Raw genomic sequence first — 23,813 nt, 5'->3', positions numbered from 1 at the left:
ACCTACTTAAGTAGGTCGTATACAGTATGAAATATCTAACGAAGTAGGTCGCATAAGAAAACCCCAAACCTCTTTTAATATATAGAATGATAGTACTTAAGAACGTCTTGAATTATATTTATCAGGAGGTTGCTTGAGGACGAGGGATGATGAGAAGACTCCTCTCCTTTACGCAATGAAGCAGAAAAAGAAAACCAGTCTACAAATGAATGACAAGGCTTTATTTTAGACATTTCATGAACTGTACATTTGAAAACAGGCGGTTTGTGGCCAGGCGTTATTCATTATTATTATTTTTTAAATATTCTTTTTCGAAAATAAGTTGTATCAATGAAATCATAATGCAATAGCAATTTACCAACCATGTATACATATACGTGTGTGCCTATTGTAAACACACCTATATATATATACACACACACACCTATATACAGATTCATAGTCGCTATTTTGAAATTAACAGCACGGTGCGCAGTATTGTTTAGAAGGTGCAGAATACGAGGCATGAGTGAAATCAACAATGCAGCTTCCAACACGTGGCGCGAGGTCTGATCAGTAGCAGAAAATCAGTGCATTGTTGAAAATGGTGAAGCATGAAATCTCATTTTTATATCTCGTGCGTTGCTATGGTTTCCTTGTTGAAAACGTGCTGTTGAGATTTCGCGTATATATTTTTATGAAAACCAAACTTCTTTTTTTTTTGTTGTTTTTTTTTAGTCACCACGGAAAGAATTATTGGAGAAAAAAGCAATGTACAGTCACTTCCGTCGGATGCATTTGCCTGTATTAATGAAGTTCATACGGGCATTTTATGAATATATTTTCTTGTTCTTCTGTCTCTCTGTTCTCTCCAGTGTGGCAATGTAACTATTTATGATACATAGGCGCATCTAAGATCTAGAAAAGACCTATTTGTCATCCTAGCGTGTATCACTTCATCCAGGACTTTGAGTTCAAGATTCAAACCTCCTTAGCACGCAATATCGTGGCTGGTTTTGCACTTAGATTCGAGTCAAAGCTTAAGCGTCACTGATTTTGCCTGACACAGAAGGAAAAACAGTTCTAAGGCCCATCTTTGGTCGTGGAGAATCTCTGCTCCATCTCTTGGACCGAGGCACCTACAGACAACTGGGTTAAACCGTTCTTCGTAGATTAATTACATACAGCACACTGTTCCTTTTATCATAGTTCAGTCTTTCGATGTATTCCCCAGTTTTGTCGTCCGTCGAGTGCGTTCCACTTGGTGGCGCTTTCACAGAAATGTGTCACCGCTGTGCAAAATCATTGTTTACCTCGTACGTGCCCGAGTTGTTGACACAACCTCGTAAAACCACACAGTGAAGATAAATGGAGGCGATAAGACCCAATGAGTCAGCAAATTACGACCAGTATTAAGACGATCCCTAAAGTCCACCATCGTAGTAATGTGAGCACTCCTCTGTGTACTGAAAAAAAAAAATAAATAAATAAAATTAAATAAGCCAGGGATTCATTAAAAATTTAAACAATTCTGAATTAATGATTTTAAAATATTTAAATTTAAAAAAAAATATTTTTTTTCAGGGTGATTTTCTTAAATTTTTTAGTGTTTTTTTTCTTGAGATATTTTCATAAAATAAAAAAAACTTAGAAATTAAAAATATTCGGGTTTGTGTCTCATATAAGGATGATCTCCTTGACCTCTACTCCTCCTTCCCATGGTGCTTCAGTTCTCCTCATCCCAACACCTGACAAGACCCGAATAACAGAAATAATAACTGAAATGTGGGGCGGGGGGTCTTCATCCAATATTATCGACTACTGTCCAAGCCTTAGTTCTCCAACTAGTGTTACAAGGCAGGTAATGAGAAAAAATATCACAAATGGCTTAAGAGAACACTTTAGGATCAGGCTCAGCCTACATTGCATCTCGCAACAACTGAAAAAATAAAAAATAAAAACGCCTCAAATTTTCTTTCTGTTATAATGACAGGCAATGGTATTACAGTAATATCATTCAAAGACAAGCCTAATCTACTGCCATTACTCTTCTCTTCCAATTCCTGCATTGATGACCATGGCCAAACACTCTCTACTCTACCAAGAACTACTCATTCCAATCCATCTTTACTTTTTCTTCAAAAAGAAATCAAAAGAATCCCGAATAATTCCGCCACAACTATATATCGGCTAATGACGTCTTACTAACCCAAATTGTTCTCCGAATTAACCATTATCCTCTTTTGCCTCTTCAATCTTTCTACTTGACTGATATCCACCCGACAGCATGGAAATCCAATTCTACATTCGGCTCATTGCAATGAATGGGGACGAAAGTCAGCCAACAATCTGCCGTTCCAGTTGCTCTGATTTGTAATTCTTAAAAACTATAAACAAGCTCAACAACAGACTTCCATACATGGAGGCTTACCATCTGATTAGCTACCAACAATTGGATTCTGCCACTCACGATCCACAGCCGATCATCTAGCCTTCATCACCCACCTCTGGACCTATACCATGGAAAGGGCTGCGGAAATGAGGATCGGCAGCTTCCTCTCTGGTCAACTGCATGTCATGGTAGATGGTCTCCTCTCCTCGGATTACCTCACCAATTTAGGAATTTGTGGAGCATTTCATCCACTCTCTTTCTTCTGTACATTAACGACCTCCTCTCTCTCTCTGACTTCAACTCCTATTCATAGCTTTGCCGATGACACTACACCCCATTCCTCTTGTTCATCGACAAACCATGTAGCTTCCAATCCAGCCTGAAGATCGTCCATAACTAATGTCTTAAAACCTCCCCTATAAATCGCAAGAATCATCATGTATAATTTTCTCAAGAAAGATCTCACATAACTAATCCCTAATTTTTGATACCCAAATATAATCAGATCTCCCTTCTTAGACTGACCTTTATCTCCAGCCGTTCAGGAAAAAAACTTTTTTTTTTATGTACTAAGCAGTGAACTTTAAGATATTTGCTTTCTCAAAACAAAACTTAAGATGAAATGTAAAGATAAATACTACATTAAAGAGAAATAGACTTACCACAATATTATAAATAGTAAAATCCCTTTGATTATTAGGATTGAATAACTGTAATTTATACGCACTCAAGGCAGACTCAGAGAGAGAGAGAGAGAGAGAGAGAGAGGGAAAATTACTGATCAAGAAAGGTTTCTGCTTACCTGATCCCCTATTTTCTGGTACGTGCAAACCGGAACTTCTGTGATTCCCACCCACCACCGTCTGTGCGCTACTCATGTTGATGATTCGCGATAGCGTGGCCGTACATTTCATTCGGATCTCTTCGTTCCGATAGTGTTCTTCTTGAACTCTGAACCTCATTCCCAACACTGATGACGTCAGACCATCAGGATAGACTAGCGGACGGTGAATGACTAGGAATTCGGGTGTTACCTGCAAGTGGAAAACGACAGCTGTACGGAATTGTGATGCCATTCAATCAATAAACGAAAAATTATGTGCTTTGTTGCGCAGTTGAATGAATTTTCTGCAAGCTTAAAACATTGAGACGATCAGTATAATAAACATAAGCAAGTTAAAGAAATATCAGTTAATTATGGATTGTAAAACGGGCGAAATTATCTCGTAAATATTCTTAATTCTTCCCTTCCATCGTTTTCTTAATTTACTTGCTAATAATAACTGAAAATAAAATTCCGGGTTCGTGAATGAAAGGATTTAACATTTAAACAATGGCTGTCATCAATTAGAAAAGCAACAATGTAATGCAACAGCACGCGGAATGAAGATTTCACTTTTGTTCATTGCCAACACGTGAAATGAACACGAAGGAAATCGATAAGTAGCAGTAATAATCAAGCACGAGTTTAGCGAGATGTGACGTACATAAAAATCGTCATTTTCGACAACAATAAAAATAAAACAAAAACGATAATTACGGACTAACAATTGAAAGTCAGTTCTTTCCTATACAATGCAATCATTAATTAAGGAAGCAACAATGAAATTCCACACCCCGTGAAATGGAGATTTCACTATTGTTCATTGCATCCAACACGTGAAATGAACAAGAAAAATCGATACGTAACAATCAAACACGTGTATAGGAAGATGAAACGTGCATAAAAATAGTCTATTTCAACAATAATGAAATAAAATAAAGTGAAAAAAATTCACTTTTGTTTATTTCATCCAACACTTGAAATGAGCAAGAATGAAATCGATACGCAACAATCAAGAAAACGAGCTTAGAAAGATTTTCGAAACGTACATAAAAATCGTCAGTTTCAACAACAATGAAAAAACAAAAATGATTTAATGGTTCAATTCTTCCCTATACAATGAAATCATTAATTAAAAGCAACAATGAAATGCCACACCGCGTGGAATGAAGATTTCACTTTTGTCATTTCATCCAACACGTGAAATGAACAAGAACGAAAATCTATATATACAACAATCAAGCACGAGCTTAGGAATATGAAACGTACATAAAAATCGTCTATTTCAATAATAAAGAAATAAAAAAGTGAAAAGAAATCAATTTTGTTTATTTCATCCAACACGTGAAATGAACAAGAATGAAATCGATACAACAATCAAGCACGAGTTTAGGAAGATGAAATGTATATAAAAATCGTCAGTTTCAACAATAATGAAATAAAAAAATGATAATTGCGAAACTAACAATTGAAAGGCAGTTCTTTCGTATACAATGCATTTGAATACATAAAAAAACAACAACAGAATATCGCGTTTGTTTTTATGCTCGTGCATTATTTATGAGCGGCATTCCCTCGAGGGTATTGTGTATGTGTGCACTTAGCATGTTATAGTAGTAGTAGTAGTTTGTCCAGAAATAGCAGATCCATTAAAAGTTACAAGATAGTCTTTCCGGAGAAGAAGTAGGTTCTATTTGAAATTAAAGGTACGTAAACCAAATAGCTGAGTTGAAAAGATTGCTGTGTGGATCAAGGTAGCTCAGAGGAAGACGCAAAGTTTAAATTACTTTGAATAAGTAAAGAGAGTTATTTTGTACGACATTTTAAATTTATCACAGAGATGTTTGAAGATGAAAGCAGGTCAAAAGAAAAAAAAAAAAAGAAAGTTTTCTTTCTCCTTCGGAGGATGAACTTGGGTTTATGGGATTATTTTTTATTTCATTATTATATATTGCATTTATTGGTACTTTTCGTTGTTTTATAATTAATGTTATTTTTAATGCTCTTTTAAATATTTGGCGTACGCATTCTTTGTCTGACTAGTAGAGTCATGTTCCGATTATATAAGGGTGACCAAAATATCTTCGGAATTATATTCATTTCATTTTAACAATTCACAATCGAATAAATTCAAGACGTGCCTTAGCGCAGCACGTGCTTGCTCTAATTGTTGAGAACAGAGGTCGTTATTCATGGCAATATACCACGTGCAACCGACTCAAAATGGATTATGATCGTGAATCACACTCTTTTCGAAACCAGAAGGGCTACTGAATTCTACTTCATCTAATTTTGTGTATTCGGATTTGTGTGTGTGTGTGTGTGTAAAGTTTATCTAAAGTTTTTTCATCATTAAACTACTTAATTTCATTTCTTTTATTTTAAAAATACAATTAAATACAATTAGGATTAGGCACATCTCCTCTCATCTAACCTACAGTGGAAATGCACTCAACTCGAGCGATGATGAAGATGGAAAAGTTAGGGCTAAAGACTTTCCCTCGAGGAGGGGGGGGGTGATATTGCGTTGAAGGATTAATTTAACTGTTTGAATTTTTATTATTACGAATTTATATTTTTAGTTATTTATTTTGAATTTCTTGGAAGCGTTTAGCGCTTTTATTTTTTCTTTTAAATTATTTTTATTTTATTAGCTAATTTACTTAATTTATTTAAATTATTTATTTATAATAATATAAATACTTTATTTACATTTTTTACATTAATTATTATTGTTTTAATTTTATACCTTTTAAGTTAAAACATTTTAATTATCATAAATTGTCCAAAATTTTTTTTTTTAATTTATTTTATATTTTAAACTTTTTCACCTTTTTAAAAAAAAAAAAAAAAAAAATTAAGGTTAAAATATCCGCTAAATTGTCTCCTATGTATGAAGAAAAAAAAAGGAATGTATTCATATGCTAAACAACGCCTTTTACATTACACAGTATTCTATTTCAGTGGTGGAAATTAATAATATCCTCGCTACATTGTGCCGTGAGTTTTACTCCCCGTCAATCAACCCTTTACCGACCTCTAAGCTAGTTTAATTAAGTCTATAAATCGTTTGACAGGAACAAATTGTTTGCGTTGAACTGGGCGACCTGTTCCATAATTACTTCTTTTATGTGTGTCGTCTACAAGACTTTATAGTTTACATCTTACACTTAACAGTCTAGCTCCGTAGTTACTTTTTTTTCCCCCTCACGAAACGTCATCCCCTGAAGTATGTTTACACTATTTGTCGACTTCGTAGGTATCCCTTTAAGGCTTGTATTATTTATTTGCCACTACTATGCCTTCGGATGTATCATTTACCGAAGGTGTCTTATTATCTCATAATTTATAGCCATAAGCATTGCTAAGAAGCTGCAGCAAAAGACAGTGAAATTTATTACTATGACCAAACAACAGACACGACGTCTGTCTTGTAGCACGCATGTTGCCAACCATTCTTTACAAACGAGAGATTTTTTTTATTATTTTTTAAAATTTTTTTTATATTTTAATACTTGTACATTTCATAGAAGAAACACGTGCACAGCGTGAAATCATCTCGAGACCTGCTTGTTTATTTCACATGGACGTCCATTCTTGACAAGTCGCGAGTTATGATACTGATGAAATCTGACGCTATTTTTTTTCAATTGTTGCGACACGCGCTTGTGATTTCATTGTTTACAGTGTTAAAAGGAACTCTAGCCATGTATTTTAATACATTCAACTGGAGAGACAGACAGACAGACCGAGAGAGATGGGGGGGGGGGAGATGAAAAAGAACTAAGGATAGAATGAAAACAAGTGTAGTTAAAAGAATACAAATCTTGAGTGGTGCGCTCAGGGATTTGAGATGTGAAAAGAAAGAAGATGCAGTTGACGGTCTGAATACAAAAACTGCTTAAATAATTTATAGTGGAAGAAAAATATGAACTCGGAAAAAACATTTTGAATTTGTATGTACACTGACTTGCAAAAAAAAGCAACTAATTTAAAAATTCTTGGAGGATGTTTGGTCCGTAACTCGATATGAAGTAAATATTATCCAGATATCTTTTCCAGAGTCTTGAATATAGAATATATATGTTTATTATTATTTATTTAAATGTTTTCTATAGATGTTTATATGTGCCAGACAAAAAGGGTTGCCCAGTGCCAGACCTAGGTTTTGATGGTACCTAGATAGCGTCCTTGTACCCTCGCTTTATACAATACTGATATAATTTATTTTCTTATAGGATTATTGCTTCTTCTGTAGATACATTCGTTAAAAGGAAGATGACATTAAAGTTTGCCATGATTTTATCTTCTTCTTCTTCTTCTAGTAGGGTGTCTTACACCAAAGACACGCAGTATTCAAATCCTTAATAGACGAACTAGGGCACATTTGAAACATCCTCCTGGAGTCCTTAAATACAAGAACTCCAGGTGGGTGCTCTCAAATCCCTTCTTGAAGGATTTGAAAGCAATGGTTCCATCTCCTTTCTGGATGTTAGTCCACCTTGGTCCTTGAAAAATATGAAAATTACAATTTACAGGAAATCAACCTACACCAATAGATATTTAGTTGCTTCGTCCAATCATTATGAACTTCCAAAGATAGGAATCGTATCAACATTAGAAAAGATAGTCCAGAAAGACGAATGGAGAAGAATATATAATCCAGAAGTAGATGAACTCTATAGATCCTCACTTTCTAGTTGATAGATTCGAGCACACAGATTAAGATGGCTTGGACAAGTGGAAAGAATGGATGAGGAGAGGATAACCAAGCATTCAAGATGCGGCCTGGAAGGGACCTTGAGGAAGACTTGTGGCAACACAAGAAGTATAATATTCAGAACGACTCAGGTGAGATTTGAATCTTGGACTGCACTTGAAGAGCTCAAGATAGAAAAGAGTGGAAGAAGTTGGTACTTCACTAAAGAAACTTAGAGGTTTTGCAAGTCAGAAAAGAAAAGGATATACACTAACTTGTATTACGTGTGAATTGCGTGTGTTCTTTTGGCCTGTTTGTCTGTTTTGTGGGAGAAAGAATCCTGCCACATCCGTTCCAAGAACTGCGAGTTTCTCAACTTCATAAGGATTTTTTTTTAATCTCTACATAGGATCTTGGTGCTCTAGAACAGGATTCGAACCCACGTGTTCCCAACCAATGGGCATCGCCAAATAGTGTATTATTTACAGAAATGTTTGGACGGTTATCCTCACATGAGCCTCAACACGAGCTACAAATTCGACTTGAATCTAGATGTGGTAGAAGAAGGAAATGTTTGCTATTGTGACCTACCTCCGTAAAATTGACGGAGTTTATTCCTTCTGAATTAGGATGCTTGCTCAGTCATACGATGGGGTAATCCATTATGGTTCAATCGCTATCAAGTTCCTTTAACCATTCCTGCTATGTTATCACGGGTAAAACCGAGGATTAATGACCAATGTGAATCGAGGCGGCAATGAATTCGCTACCGAGATACCACTGGACCATTTGGGTCTTGACCTACTGGTATCCAGGGACTTAACGAGTGCCAGAAAGACATTTCTCGCATAAGCAAGCACTTGCGACCAAGCACGACGATCCCATGGATCGCTGTTGCCTCTATTCTATTGTCCTTCATTCCTCAGGTTTCATCTTTTGACCCATGTGGTCCAGCTGTAGATATTTCTTTTTCTTTAACTTCATGCTCCGTGTTTATGACTCTCCAATATTCTTACGGATTCGCTATTTCCCATTATCGCTCTCGTTCGAAGTCATTTAACTCATGACCATTGACCACTATCGCACACACTTGAACGCATGTTTTTTTTTTTCTGGAGGTACTCTGCTGTTTCTGTTCATAACCGACCTGCCACTCATCTTCAGTCACGTGTTCCTGTTGTTTTCCATTGATCACAGAATAATGCCGCTAATATTTTGACCACAGAGTATACACAACTTTCTTGATCAGCTTAAAGAATACTGATAAAATGTGTGCATTGGCGTTTCCATCTCGAAATATTCCAGCAATTGCACCCATGTAAAAAGAAATTGTAATATGTAAATTGGTTTACTTCAATTCGTTTTAATTTTTTGATTATTTAATTTTTTTCTTTGTTCATATCCATATAATTATATAGTGAGAAACAATCTGACAACAAACATAAATCCTAAAGTAGATGGCGCTACTATTGTTTTTACCATTTCAGTTCTGTTTGTGCCTTAGTCCAAAATATTGTTCAACTTTTGGGAATTGGTTCTAATATTGTTTACGGCCAATTAGAATGAACAGGATATTAAGCTGCCATCTATTGTTCCAACTATTACAAAATTCATATCTTTTTATTTATTTTATTTTATTTTTTTAATTTACTGTATTGAGGATGTGAAACTGATTTTAGAACTAAATATAAATTAAAAAAAAATTAAATAAATTCCAATTTTTATTTTAAGTAAACAAATAATGAAAACCTAGCAATGAATGGATCCTTTTTTTTTTTTTTTTTAATTTAGTGATACATTATTTCTTCGAAATCTTCGGCATATCTTGGAAATTTTAAACATTCGTTTACAGACTTATCTTTAGCATTATGGGACTGTCTGCATGTAAGAAACTGAAGCAAATACAAGAACAGAAAGAAATCTTCGAGAACTTTCTTTAACACGGGAGCGCAGGGGGAAGGGGAGTGGGTTAGAGAAGGTTTTTCCTTAAAGAATAAAAAACACGAAGGGTTTTGAAGAATGTCACTTACTTCTTTGTCGTTGATGTACCACCTTAAGTCAGCTGTCTGAGTCGATTTGGCGGAAGTACAATTGACATCGACGATGTCGCCAATCTCGTATTTTGGAAGATCGCCAGTTATTATCGGTCCTTCTTCACCTGGCGCCACATGTGACACTGTGGACATAAAAAAAAAAAAGAAAGAAAGAGCGTTTCCTTAAGTAATAACAAACAGTGAGAAGTATCTTTTGTTGGAGTAGCAAAAAAAAAAAAAAAAAATTGAACTCCGTGTTTGCTCATCGGCTTGAAAACATGATGAATTTTCAAAGAAGGAGACACTTCGTTTGAATACATAGCAACCAATTTCTCTCTCTCTCTCTCTCTCTCTCTTCCTCTTTCTATATAAAATTATATGAAAAATATTTGTCTCCTTTGATAGTTTATTTAATAAAAGCTACTATTCTTTTGACCTCAGCATAAAGCACTATTAAGAGTAATCTTAAATTTTAGACCATTGTTAACTGGGTTAACGGAAAATATGTGACCTGGTTAACTTCGATTGCTCTCAGTATCCTTAATAACTGTTTAAAAACGTTCAACTGGTGATACCATAATCGTCATAATAGTTTAAAATCGTTTTTTGATATGTAAGTTAAAGAACTATTATTATTATTCTTAGGTGGATATTCGAATCTCTGTAGCTAAGTCAGTATAAACGAAGCCCTTTGGTCGAAAAGACCTGGGTTCGATTCTCGTCAGTGACTTGAGGAACCTTTCACTGGGCTATTCGACTAAAGGTGAGTTAGTCAGTCTCATACAGAAGTAGGGTTTTTTCCACCTGGAAACTCGGGTTTTTCGTCCACCAGAATAGGCAAGCCGACCCTGTGAACACACATCGATTACATTCATGAATACGTCCCAGCCATATGCCGGTCCCGATCCCGGATAAAATTGTGGGGTTGGGGAAAGCAACAGTGAACTACCCTGTAAAAATCTCACCAGGAATACTTTGTGGGCAATGCCTACGAAGTCACCTAGGGTCGGAAACGACCGAAAGGGAAAACCAGGATGTGTGATAACTCCATGGACACAGAAAAGTTATCGCGAGAGAGAGAACCACACTAACCATGCCATTATTCGAAAAAAAAAAGTCCTAACAACACTCTTGAACAGCTTCCACCCTTTGTTGTTCCCCTACTTCCCATGTATTGAAAAATTTCTTCTGTGTCCATCTTATAATATTCCTTTAGTAACTTATAAGTTTCTATCATATCCCCCTCTCCTCTGCCATTTTGCCAACTCTTGCAATATGTCCGTTGAATTTCGAATCTCTATCCACCATCATCCTCTGATCCCTAGCCTCATCAATTTCCTGTAAACTAGTACCATCAATACGATACCATTTGCCACTTCATTCAAAACATCCTGGAAGATATCTACATCACCTTTATCGACTATTGCCCTTCCCAGTTTTGCAGCGTCAGCAAAACAACTGAATGTCCCTCTCTTAAATGTTTGACTATATCATTAATATACAGTTAAACAGGAGAACTAAAGGAAATTAGCAGATTCAAAGGAAGTCGGCGATAAAAACTCACAGGTAAGTTAATTTTTATCTATGAATCTGACAGCAATTCTTATCGATGAACTTCAAAGGGGATTATGTAACTTCCTTTGATACTAAGTTAACCATATCATTACTTCAGCTATTTGCAATAGGATAAAGAAGGGGGCGTATTATTATTTCTTATGTGATTCTCACCGAAGAAATGTACATTTACCGTGAGTGAGATAAAATTCTTTTTCCGATTTTTTTTCAAGGTTCGATGTCTTTTGAAAGAATTTGATTCTAACTCCGTGATTAATACCCAGTAAGATAATTATACTTTTGTTACGTTTTTAGAGGCAAATCTGACAGCAGATTATTATATAAAGATTAGCCTTCAGAAAGTAATGATTTGGAGAATAAGTAAGGTTAATATTCCAATTCACGGAATGAAACTATTACCTTTCTTAAGATGTCATTTATCTTTCTCAAGAAAGTTAGCCTCATTATCTTTCATACGGACGGTAGTTTGTTTTAATAGTCTCACAATAAACATTATTCTTCGGTCCAGCTCTTAAAACAATAGCCGTTTATCAGTCCTTGATTAACATTAGCTTTATATTGGGTCCTTCGTAAGGAACATTAACCATTTCAAGCCACTTAGATATTAACGAATCAAGCTGAACAGCTTTTGCTTAATTTGTATCCTTAATATCCAATAGATCCAAAATAACTACACTAAAACATTTATACATTAGCCTTTAGATAGCCTTTTAAATTATATTCTCTGATCAATAACCTTTTATCAATTCTTGAGGGACATTAGCCTTAAGTTATTCTTCCTTAAGGAATATTGTCTTTTGAAAGTTATTTAGCTATTAACGATTCAAGATAAACACCTCTGGTTGAACTATTATTCTTTTAAATACGTAACCCATGAATATAGCCTGATTACAAATGTTAGCTGTTTTATAATTTAGTCATTTGGTAGTTTTTATGAACGTTAACCTTTTGTCAGCCATTGTGGAAGATTAGACGCCTTTACTCTTTGCTAAGAAATACTAGCCTTCTTATGATTACTCAAAGAATGTTAGCCTTTTATTATACCTTAAAGAATATTAGCTCTTAAAGAATATTAGCCATTTATTACTCCTTCGTAAGGAATATTAGCCTTTTATTATTATTTCGTAAGGCATATTAGCCTTTTATTACACCTTCGCAAATGAATATTAGCCTTTTATTACTCCTTTTTAAAGAATATTACTCTTTAATCACACCTTAAAGAATATTAGCTCATAGGGAATATTAGCCTTTTATTGCTTCTTCGTAAGAATAATTAGCCTTTTATCACACAAAGAATTTATTCTCCGAACAAGAGAGATGAAAAAGGAATATTAATCTTTTTGTAAAGATAAGTTAGCTGTAAAGGATTCAAATCTTTTGCTTGACTAAGTACTATTATTTTAAATGTTATCCATTAAAATTTGCTTACTCTTGGAAGAAATTAGAATCTTTGTATGAATCACGAACTTTCTTTGGAATACATGAAGCAGTTTAATAACTTTTAACACCAGAAACTCCGAACAGATATCTGTGTTAATGCAACTGATTCAAGAACAACTTATGTACTTAAGAAAGAACAAGAAACTTAGAGAGAGAGAGAGAGAGAGGGAGAGAGAGAGAGAGAGAGAGAGAGAGATGAAAACGGAGAATAAATAGCCGACGGTCTGACAAGAAGGGAAAGAATATTTTCGCAGTGATATTTTGATGTTCTGCCACGAGGGAGTTCAGTCCACCTTTGTTAAAGCTTGACACCCCTTGTTAAGCAGATAAGCAGGCAAGATGAGCAGAAATTTGACGCTAATCTCCAAACCACTTTATAACGATAAGAGACGCAATTAACGACCATTTGTCAACTGCCTTACGACATTAATGTAGCGATAGATGATCGTTCTATGGCCCTCTGTCGAACAACACGGGCAAGAAAGCGGGCAAAGGAGCAAAATACGGCACACTTCATTACACTCGATCACCCCCGAGGACTCGATACGTTTTGCTGTGTATCAACACTCCACGCCGTTCATCACTAGGAACTCAAATCCTTGATTTCACATGATGATAATTTTCCCTATTCTCGTCATCGATACCTACACAAATAAGCGATGTCAAATAAAATCACATAAAACATTTTGGTTGCAAAAATCAGCTATTTTCGATACTTTCCTATGCAGGTTTTTGTTAGTATGAGAGAAGCTAATTTATTCTCTGATAGTTGCAGAACTCTGCGCTAATTCGTTGTTTGTTTGATCAAAATATTTCCGAATTAACTACCAGATGACACTACTGCATTCAGTACAAAGTTCCTCCGCTAGAGGTAGGCAGGTTGAGTAGAATCAGAGTCATCTGACGTTATTCAAAAGTGCTTTTCTAGTGGTGTGATTGGAGTTGTTCTGTCGATCTCCTATTCACGGGAAAATGGCGGACTTCTAGAACACCGCATGCGTATTAAAGTCTGCTTCAAAACCAAATAAAACTGCATGTGAGTTGGTTTCTTTGTGCCATTTGCTATTTAGTTTAATAACATTTGTTTTACTCGTAAGACCAACCTTATCAGCTGTTTGATTTTCCTTGTATATCAAGACTTTGTCATCGGCATAATCGAGGTCTTCCGACTGTGACATAGGATTCCATTTAAATTCTTCTTAATTATAATAACTAACGAAAATTTTCAAGGTCATCATTCTGACCTTTATCTTTAAAAAGGTCAATTATTTGAGGCATATCGGAATATAAAAAAAGGCTAATCAGAAATCAAACCATTTTTAAAAAGTACAGATTCAAAGCTAATACAAACTACAGACTTAGAAGACAAATACCTCCGTAAAAGCTAATAAGAGGCTGATAATATGTATAAAAGCTAATTACAAGGCTAACAGAAACTAAAAACCCTAATTGGAAAGGGGATGCATTTACCTCTGAAGATCGGAACGACAAAGGCTAATCAGAAATTAAGCTTCTTCAAAAAACAAAAGTAAATTAGAAGGTTAATGCAAAATACAGACAGCAGAAAGCTAATACAAACAGTAAGACTATTACAAACTGCAAAGGCTAATCAGAAGGCTGACGCAATCATCTCAGAAGATCGGAACGACAAAGGCTAATCAAAAATGAAGCTTCTTCAAAAAACAAAAGTAAATTAGAAGCTTAATACAAACTACACAGTAGAAACCTAATAAAACTGCAAAGGCTAATCAAAAGGGTGACCGTAATCATCTCAGATCGGAAACGACAAAGGCTAATCAGAAATGAAGCTCCTTCAAAAAGTACACCGATCAATTAGATGACTATTATAAACTATAAACTAATAAGAAGACTGGTACAGTCTAAAAAGGCGAATTAGAAGGCTAATAAAACCTACAGACTCATCAGAAGGCTAATAGGCTAATATAAACCACAAATGCTAATAAGAAAACTAATACAAAGCGTAAAAGGCAAATCAGAAAGCTGCATGAAAATGCAAACGTTAATCAAAAGCTAACTATACGTAGAGAAGCTAATACGAATAGTAAAATATATTCAGACCGCTTTTGTGATTATAAAAGTGCATTCTTATTGTATGCAAGAGAAACTCCATTTTTTATTGCACAATAACAGGCTAAACCTTTGATAATTTTGGCTCTTGATAATGAGCTGGTATTTGAATGAAGTGATGTCACCTGTCGTCCATATCACATTTCTAATACTTCTTTTTTGTTTCTGTTTGAATGTGCACGATGTCTTTCTGTGGTTATTCTTGCAAGAGTAATCAATCCCGTAGCTATTTGAGGCGCAACATTTCTTTGGCTTCTCAGACACACAAATCTCTTCTTTCACAAAGAAACTTTGCTATCATCGAGGCTTTTAGTTTCTTGTGCTGACAATATCCAGCCGCACGCACCTGCCTATTCTGTATTATTGCGCCAGGGGTTTTGCTCAGGTGACAAGCTCCACACAAAAAAAAAAAAGATAAAAAAAAATAATAAAAAAGGGGTTTGTTGCTTCAAATCGATCATCCATTACAAGAAAAACAGATCAATAAGATTTTTTTGTCTTTTCTAAGCGGAGCTTTTTTTTTCGTTCTATTTTTTTCTTCTCATCTTCTGATTGTTTTAACTTGTAAGGATTCCTTCTTTCTAGAAGTTTGCACCGAGGAGAACTTCCTAACATAGATCTTCATTCGATAGAATTGACTTTCTTTCGCGTGTACAAATCCCTGAGATGACGTCATTCCGCTCTAAACACGTGACTACCGCAAAGAAAAGCATTTGCAGTTCATTTTGTCTCTTTTTATCATGGGCTATACTAGACGCCTCCCGACGAGGTTGGACAAAGGCGAAAACAAAGAAATATAACTTGATTTTTAACTCACGTTTTTATCTATACAATTAAGACAATTTGATACTTATTTGAGTTAAAGAAATTAACCACCTTACTGGCCATTATGGATCAAATACGCATCCTCATACACTTCGTATCCATCATGTATTTCTGTGTAATATCAATGGTGTTCCAATTTTAAGAGGCACTTCGCATCCATGATAACCTCGACGTCTGTAGACGTCTTGGTCGGTAGCGTGGTTAAATATGCATACAATGTTTCAATGTGCCTTGCCAGGGACCAGCACCAAGTTTACTTCCAGATGTTAAGTTACAAGGATCCAACAGGAGTTCCTCTAGTACGATGGTAAAATATCCAGTTCATATTCAGACTTCCAAGCCATGTCAGATCCACCGTAGAGTATTCCACATTCACTGACGCCACAGCTTCTTAGGTGCGTGTGGGTTCATTAAATGTTCTTGGCAATGCAAGCAGGTTCCCTACTGTACCTGATCCTACGCCATAGAGTGGTATGTTAGAGGGAAGACGGAGATGTCCAGTTGGAAGATATCAAAAGACAAGAAATTTGTTATTTTCTGGAGCAGTAGCCATTTTGCTTTACTACGAGGGTGGTCTGAAAATTTCTCGGCCTCGACCATAGATGCAACAGTATAGGGAAGATTTTTTTTTTCTAAGTTGGTACATCTGTCGTAAGTATCTGTGTGAAATTGTGAGTCATTCTATCAAGTAGTTTGTTTTATACAGCTGTCTAAAGCAAAAACGTGTTCCCCTGAAATGGATAAAATTGAGTATCGTGCGGTTAAAAAATTCTTTGTAAAAGAAGGTTTAACGCCAAAAGAAATTCATTCGAAGTTCATAAAAGTTTATGGGCACTCTTCGCCTTCGTTTTCGACAATTAAGAAAAGGGCTGCCGAGTTTAAACGTGGCCGTACCAGCCTTGAAGATGATCCACGTGAAGGAACACCAGAAATCATTGATCAAGTGCACCGTATGGTATTGGATGACCGGCGAGTCAAAGTGCGTGAAATTGCTGAGACTATAGGCATTTAAAAAGAACGTGCAGGATATATTTTGCATGAAGAATTACAAATGGAAAAACTTTGCGCAAGATGGGTGCATCGCTTGCTCGAAGCAGATCAAAAACCCACTCGCATGAAACCTCTGAACAGTGCCTGGAGCGTTTTAACACGAATAAAACTGATTTTGTGCGTCGATTGATTACTATGGATGAGATTTGGATGAAGATTCGATAGATGAAGTATCGATCTGAAGCATGACGTTTGATTTCTTACTACTTCAAAATCAGCATAAAATATTTCAATGAATAGAAGAAGTAACCAAAACTCTTCGTTCCTAATTTGGAACGAACAGTTTCGTTTCTTGCTTTTCGAAATAGATCGGTGACTCGCTTGAAAGACGATCTGTTGTGGATTCAAATGGCAAATCAGTCCTAAGCAACGTTGATTTGACTTTTGAATAAGTTTTAAAAAATATCATTCATTTCACCAGCTATAGCATCCCGTTCTTACAGTTTGGAAAGTTCTAGTCCACGCGGTTAGCCGAGTGGCTTTACGCTTCGCAACCATAGGCCTGGGAAAGGAATGTCCTGGGTTCGATTCCCGTCGCTGACGTGGAGCTTACGATCTTTCTTAGACATAGCGAAGTTAGTCGGTCTTGGGCGTGGACTGCAGGGTGTTTTTCATCGCGCAAGTAGGCAAACCGGCCTCGAGAACCCAACGCTTCTACAGACATAGGCTACACTGGAAGGCATAGGGCTTATCCAACTCATCTTTGTGTACGGTTGGGGTTAAATGAATAGAAAAACTCTCGACACCGCAAGGTAAAAGAGGAGAAAAAAAAGGAAGACGTTCTAGGTACTTATCTATGGACTGGTACGACTTCTGCCTTAATATGTCTTTTAGGGTGTGGGGGATAGAAGCACTTCTTTTTCTCTCAACGATCAATCGTGTCCTTTTGCAAACAGATTAATGCACTGTTGGAATCAAACGATGGAAACTGCATTCCAAAGACAGAAAGATAAACTATAAATCATTAAGTTAAGACATCGCAAAGCATGTTTGTGCATAGTTAGACATGTTAGTCGTAAGTTGCTGAATAACGTCAGGTTTCAATGGTAAAAACAATAAAGATAGTCTATAGATTTGTGGTGATTTTTACGGTTAGGGGAAGAGATAGAAGAAAATGTTGGCATCTGTTACTTCTAGTAGTGGAAGAAAAAGAAACAACGAGCAAAGTGTCATATCCCACAAAGGGCTTATTGTAAACTCCAAATACATTACGTTTCTGATTCTTTATTTCGATAAATCTGCATTCTTCTCCAATACGAGAAAAATTCGTCTTAGGGACGAATACATCCCAACCCTATTGAAAGAGAATTATATTTGTTACATACATCATCTTATATATATGAAACAGGTGCGTATTTATACTCATTTGGCAAATAAATCAAAGCCACTTACTTCTTTGCGGATCTATCCCTGATGTGCTGTCGCCCACCATAATCTCTTCGCTGCATTTGGAGTAAATCTGAGAAAAGGACGCTACACATTGGATTCTCAACTCTCCTTGCAACAGATGTTTCGGTTCCACTACAAAATTCAGCCTAACTTCAGTGCTGTGTAGATTGTGTTTACTGTCCACCAAATGCTTCGTGCCCGGGTACTTTGTTGTAAATGCTGGTGGAACCTGGCGGTAAGAAACAACAGAATTAATAGAATTAAAAAAAAACATCAATGACTAATAACGTGGATGTCGGATTCAAATTTTTAAGTTATCAAATTTTTTCGTGACAAGTGTGAACAGCATCAAAAACAGTGGAAAGTTTCTCGTTGTTCATTTAAAATGTGATTTGACTACCTAGAGATCTTTGTCGTCATAATATTTACAAGCAATATCAAACTGTGTTCATTTACTGTTTTCTGGGGACTTATAATTCAATTCTATTAATTTCAATAATATCAAAAGTAGCATCTGCTGACTGCAATATTTCACTCTTCAACCGCTGGCCATCTTGCAGCCAAACGTTTGTCATATACTTCACTAGAAGATTGAAAGTTATCAATGTTTTACCTACCCTGAGTTGCAGATGAGAGAAATAGTTAGTTGCAGTATTTATATATTTACGGAATCCGTATTATACAGTATAAAATGAAAATTTGAAGTTATAATTTAATATTTATATATAACTTAAGAAGTTTTGTTGAATTTTTTAAAAAAGATTTTAATAAATTATTATTTAATTAGCATAATTATTTTTGTTCAGTTTTTTTAAATTTTAGAATTATACAAACAATAAATTAAATACACCATACAAATAAATACATAGAGACCATATATATTAATAAGTGCTATTTAAGAAAAAAAATGTACATAAAGAATACAGATGACTGATAAAGGTATTTATGTTAAGTTTCATAAAAACAACTGTTTATCGTATTTAATTTAATTTATCGTATATGTTTTAATTAGAAAGTAAAGGAATGTACGCACTAAAATGTATCAAATGACAAATACGGAGCGCAGATGCCTGCTTTTTTCGCTCTGTAGGTATTGTTGTTCTTATGGCACTTCCAACATAATATTTTCATCTACAGCATGTATTTTTTTTACAATACATTACAGTAACATCGGCGCAAACCCACAGTAACCATTATTCGTGCTTGGAAACTAAAGTTTGTCATTCTTATTTTATTTAATTTTTTTCCTTCTCAGCATGAAGCTCTCCTGTCCACAAGGAAAAAAAAAAAGTAAAACTACAGCTGCTATATCAGCTTGATTTATTGTCACTGTCAGACGAACAGCCGCAAACACGCAGTATATTGTAATGTATTTGTCTACTATTATCATACTGGTTAATTCAGCATTATGTCTTCGCATGACGGATTTCATTTAATATAATAAATAATTTATATTATTTTAGAAATAATAACGGAAATGATATTTTCTTTGAAATTTTGGAAATATATTTTTGAATAATTTAAGATTTATTTTAAAATTCTAAATAGAATGAGAACACCTTTAACTATTTTGTATTAAAATAATACAATTATTCAGGATTCAACTATGCTGATTTAAGCCAGTCCTTATATGGACTATAAGGATGCTTATTAGATAGAAGCCTTAAGTTAATATAGTGTTTTGTCAAAATATCTAGTTTCATGTTCGGAGGCTATATTGACAGAAGGAAGTCAAAAAATATTTTGGACACAAAAAGGATGGAAGGGGACTTCTCAGAAGAGTAATAGAAGGCAAAGTTCTTGGAAAACGAGGCAGAGGTGGACCATTAATGAGATGGATGGATGGCGTATGCTCAGTGAACATAGTAGAAGTAGCATTTTTTCGTCCATTTATGCTTTATTCATTTATTCACTCAACTTCAAACAGCGCGGGCTTCATATAAATAAAACAAGAGCAATGCGTTTGAAATTTAACACGTTAAAATGAATTGATTATTACAATTCATATGGTATAAAAGTTAATTTTTTTTATAATTCTATTATTCATATGTTTTATAGGAAGCCTGTTTTCTTTGAAGTTTCGCGAATAAATCAGAAAGTAAACGAAAATGTTTGAAACACTAGATTATCCTAAATGTTGATCTATTTATTATAGCTGAATACTAAACTGCAGAGTTTTTATTCATCTCGGTAGGTGGCAGCAGTGATTCAAAAAAACGTTATGAATATGAAAAAAGCAGTTCATTACGATAGCCCTGTAAAACGCTAAATAAGTACTTGAAGGTTAAATTATAATACTAAGATCGATATTTTGGCCACGGAGAGCCGTTCCAGACCGGAATAAGGAGGTAAATACAGTTTAAAATTATTATTACGAAAAATCAACCGAGCTGGTAGCCCGAGCTCCACCTAGCTGTCAGCGTGTGAAAGCAACGATGAATTAAACATAGAGGACAGTAAGTGATCTTGCAGTCCGTTCGCACACACATGCATGCGATCGATCTTACATAATCCTTCCGTGTCAGGATCGAGGATTACTGGTCGCGCGATGTGAAGTGTGTGTGTGTGTGGGGGGGTGTTCATCCGAAACAATCACCGATAGAGTTTGTGTTCCTTTGCGTGCGGGCTCTTTTCCTGAGTGAGAAAGCACTTCGATATTTCTTCTTTTTTTTTTCAGGTGTTAAAATAAGAAAAGATTGCTTGTAAGCATATTTATATAAAGAAGGGCGTGTTAAATAGGCTTTGAATCTCAGTGGAAATGCGCCTCCCACGCTGGTTTTATTTCCTTTGGCGAAACAATTTCCAAAACCAACAAAATAGTTTTAATGTCACTCATTTTAGTTTAATAATAAAGTTCTGTACGGGTTCTCTAGCTTGTGATACAAAAATTTTAATTTGAAGAAAATCATCCATCTATGGATGTTTTATATTTGTTTTATATTTTTATATTTGCTTGTAATATTTAATTTTATCATCAACAATCCTATACAATTCTCTTATTTTGTATAAAAAATAATAAAAATCCATCTTGCAGTACGTAGGAGGGCGAAGGACGCTAGCAGCACTGTGTTTTACCACAGTGCCATATTGCTACGCGCGCAAGCATAAGCACGTCATAGTGAGATGCGAGCTATTAGCGTAATGCGGCACTGTCCTTCACGCAGTTCCATTGTTGTTTATATGCAGTTTGCACCAGTAGTAGAGTGTTCGTAGTGCTTATCGTGTTGACTCCATCTCTTTAAATATTTGGACATTACAATTAAAGGATTTAATTGTAATGTCCAAAAACTGTAAATCACACCATAATTTTGATATTTTATCCAAACACGTATACACTATACTTACCCTGTGTATATTTCGAAAGTTGCAGCATCCCCACGATTTCAAGCCAAGAGCGGCCACTGCCCTTAACCATCCTTTTAATTTCATCTTCACGTTTATAATCATTTCTGATTCAGGACCCCAGTAAATCATAACGATTTATATTTTATCTTCCTCTAGTATAAATTCATTTAAATTGCCAGCAGCCATCACTTATCTTTTACTGATGTTTAAATTAAGCTTAGTTTGTTACTTCCCTTCTTAACCAATAGAATCAACTGCTCAGATCTTCTAGTTTCTGCTATGAGGGTTATATCATCTGCATATCTTAAATTATTTATTTTTCGGCCACCAATCTTAATTCCAGCTGGATCTTTGTCTAAATCAGTCATACTCATAATATATTCACTATAAATATTAAAAAGGTAGGGTGATCAAACGCCTTCTTATCATCAATAAAACAGATGAATACTTCCTTCTGAAATTGTCTTGTTCTTTTCATAATCCATCTCATGTCTGCTATTTAGTCTTTAGTTTCTCTCTCTCTCGTAAAGCCTGCCTGTTCTTGTGGCACTTCTCTATTCAAGTATGGCTCCAACCTTTGTTGGATCACTTTCATCATAACTTTTACTTGCATGTGAAAATAGAGCGATGGTTCTATAATTCTCACAATCTCCGGCAATTGATTTCTTTTTTGAATTGGTATGAATACTGATGTTTTCCAGTCTATAAGCCAGTATATTTTCTTCCAAACCTATTAACAGATTTCAGTTAATATTTTCACTACTTCATCCCCAGCTGCTCTCAATAATTCCATTGACACTCCATCAGCTCCAGGAGCTTTTTCTTTTGGCAGCTGCTCCATGACATCACTTCGCTTTTCATCATCATGGGTTCCTCAACAAATTCCCTCCTTTCAAATTCTCCTTCAATATTATTATCTTTCTTGCACAAATCCTCTACATACTCGTTTCATCTTTTTTTTTTTTAACTGCTTCTTCCATCAGACATTTACCTGAATTATTTTTATCCTAATCTAGGGATAAACTTCCCTATAACTTCATTTATCTTTCAAAACAGATCATCTCTTGTTCTACCCATAATATTGCTTCCTTGAGTTTCCTTGCACCTTTTGTTTCGATGTTGTTCCTTATCGTTCCTAGTCTGTCTTTGGAAATCTACACTCAGTTGTCCAATCATTTCTTTGTTTCCACGAAGTTTCATTTTTCTTTTTTCCTATGCTATTTTATAGCTTCTTCTGACAACCGTTTACAATATATCTTTCTTGTTACTTTATTAAGAGTCTTCTTTGCTGCTTCTATGACTGTACATTTTGTTTCTTCCCACAGTTCTTCGAATTCTCTTCCAGTCTTCTCCAAACGTTTGAATTTCTCTCCAACTTCTACTTCAAATGCTTCATTTTATACGTAAATCAAATCTGATACTGTCCTTTTTCTTCTTAGCCCTTAATTTCAACTTAACTTCAGTATCAATAACTCATGATCTATCCCACATCTGCACCAAGTTTTTTTTTTTTTTTTTTTGCTGCTTGGATAGCACTCCTCCACCTTCTGCTGGCACTAATATAATCTGATTTCCGTATTCTCCATTAGGTAAAGTCCATGTGTACAAATCGTCGTTTATGTTCTTAGAAGCAAGTGTTTGCAATAAAGCGACTGTTCTCAACACAAAACTCGAACATCCTTTCTCCTGCTTCATTCCTCCGTCCAGTGATGCCTCTTCTTCGTTTTCACCCATTTTTGCATTCCAGTCACCTGATATCAAGAAAAACTCTGTTTTATCCAGTGGCGGCTCGTGGCTTGAAATCGTAGGGGTGCTGCAACTTTCGAAATATACATACACACTGTAAGTACAGTGTATACGTGTTTGGATAAAATATCAAAATTATAGTAAAAATTAAACATGAAACAATATTTTTTATTATCGATAAAATTATAGCTTAGTATAATTCAAAAGTACTTAAAAATAAAATCCATTATCATAACCCCAATAATGTTCTACAATAAAAACTCTAACATATGTTAAGTCTTTAATTGTGATGTCCAAATATTTAAAGAGACGGAGTAAACACGATAAGCACTACGAACACTCTACTACTGCCGCGAACTGCATATAAAAAAACAGTGGAACTGCGCGACGGACAGTGCCGCATTACGCTAATAGCTCGCATCTCACTAT

The 23,813-nt window shown here is 35.3% G+C and overlaps 1 protein-coding gene across 2 annotated transcripts in view; it reads right to left on the bottom strand.

Annotated features, from left to right (window-relative positions):
• Nucleotides 1-200: 200 nt before the first annotated feature.
• The window catches only part of LOC150093390 (cell adhesion molecule 1-like), a 598,758-nt gene continuing 575,145 nt past the window's right edge, over nt 201-23,813 (bottom strand). For both annotated transcript variants that reach the window (XM_090413685.1, XM_090413686.1), the window contains 4 exons: nt 18,297-18,522; nt 9,924-10,069; nt 3,174-3,405; nt 201-1,445 (listed from right to left, as the gene is read on the bottom strand). In XM_090413685.1, the coding sequence (XP_090269811.1) occupies nt 1,372-1,445; nt 3,174-3,405; nt 9,924-10,069; nt 18,297-18,522 (678 nt within the window). In that variant the 3' untranslated portion in view covers nt 201-1,371. The remainder of the gene's footprint in view (nt 1,446-3,173; nt 3,406-9,923; nt 10,070-18,296; nt 18,523-23,813) is intronic.

Source organism: Typopeltis vanoorti, chromosome 24, assembly GCF_054136105.1.
Source record: "Typopeltis vanoorti isolate ZY-2024b chromosome 24, IOZ_Tvanoo_1.0, whole genome shotgun sequence".
Taxonomy (NCBI): Eukaryota; Metazoa; Arthropoda; class Arachnida; order Uropygi; family Thelyphonidae; genus Typopeltis; species Typopeltis vanoorti.
This window is presented reverse-complemented; position numbering and strand designations above follow the sequence as displayed.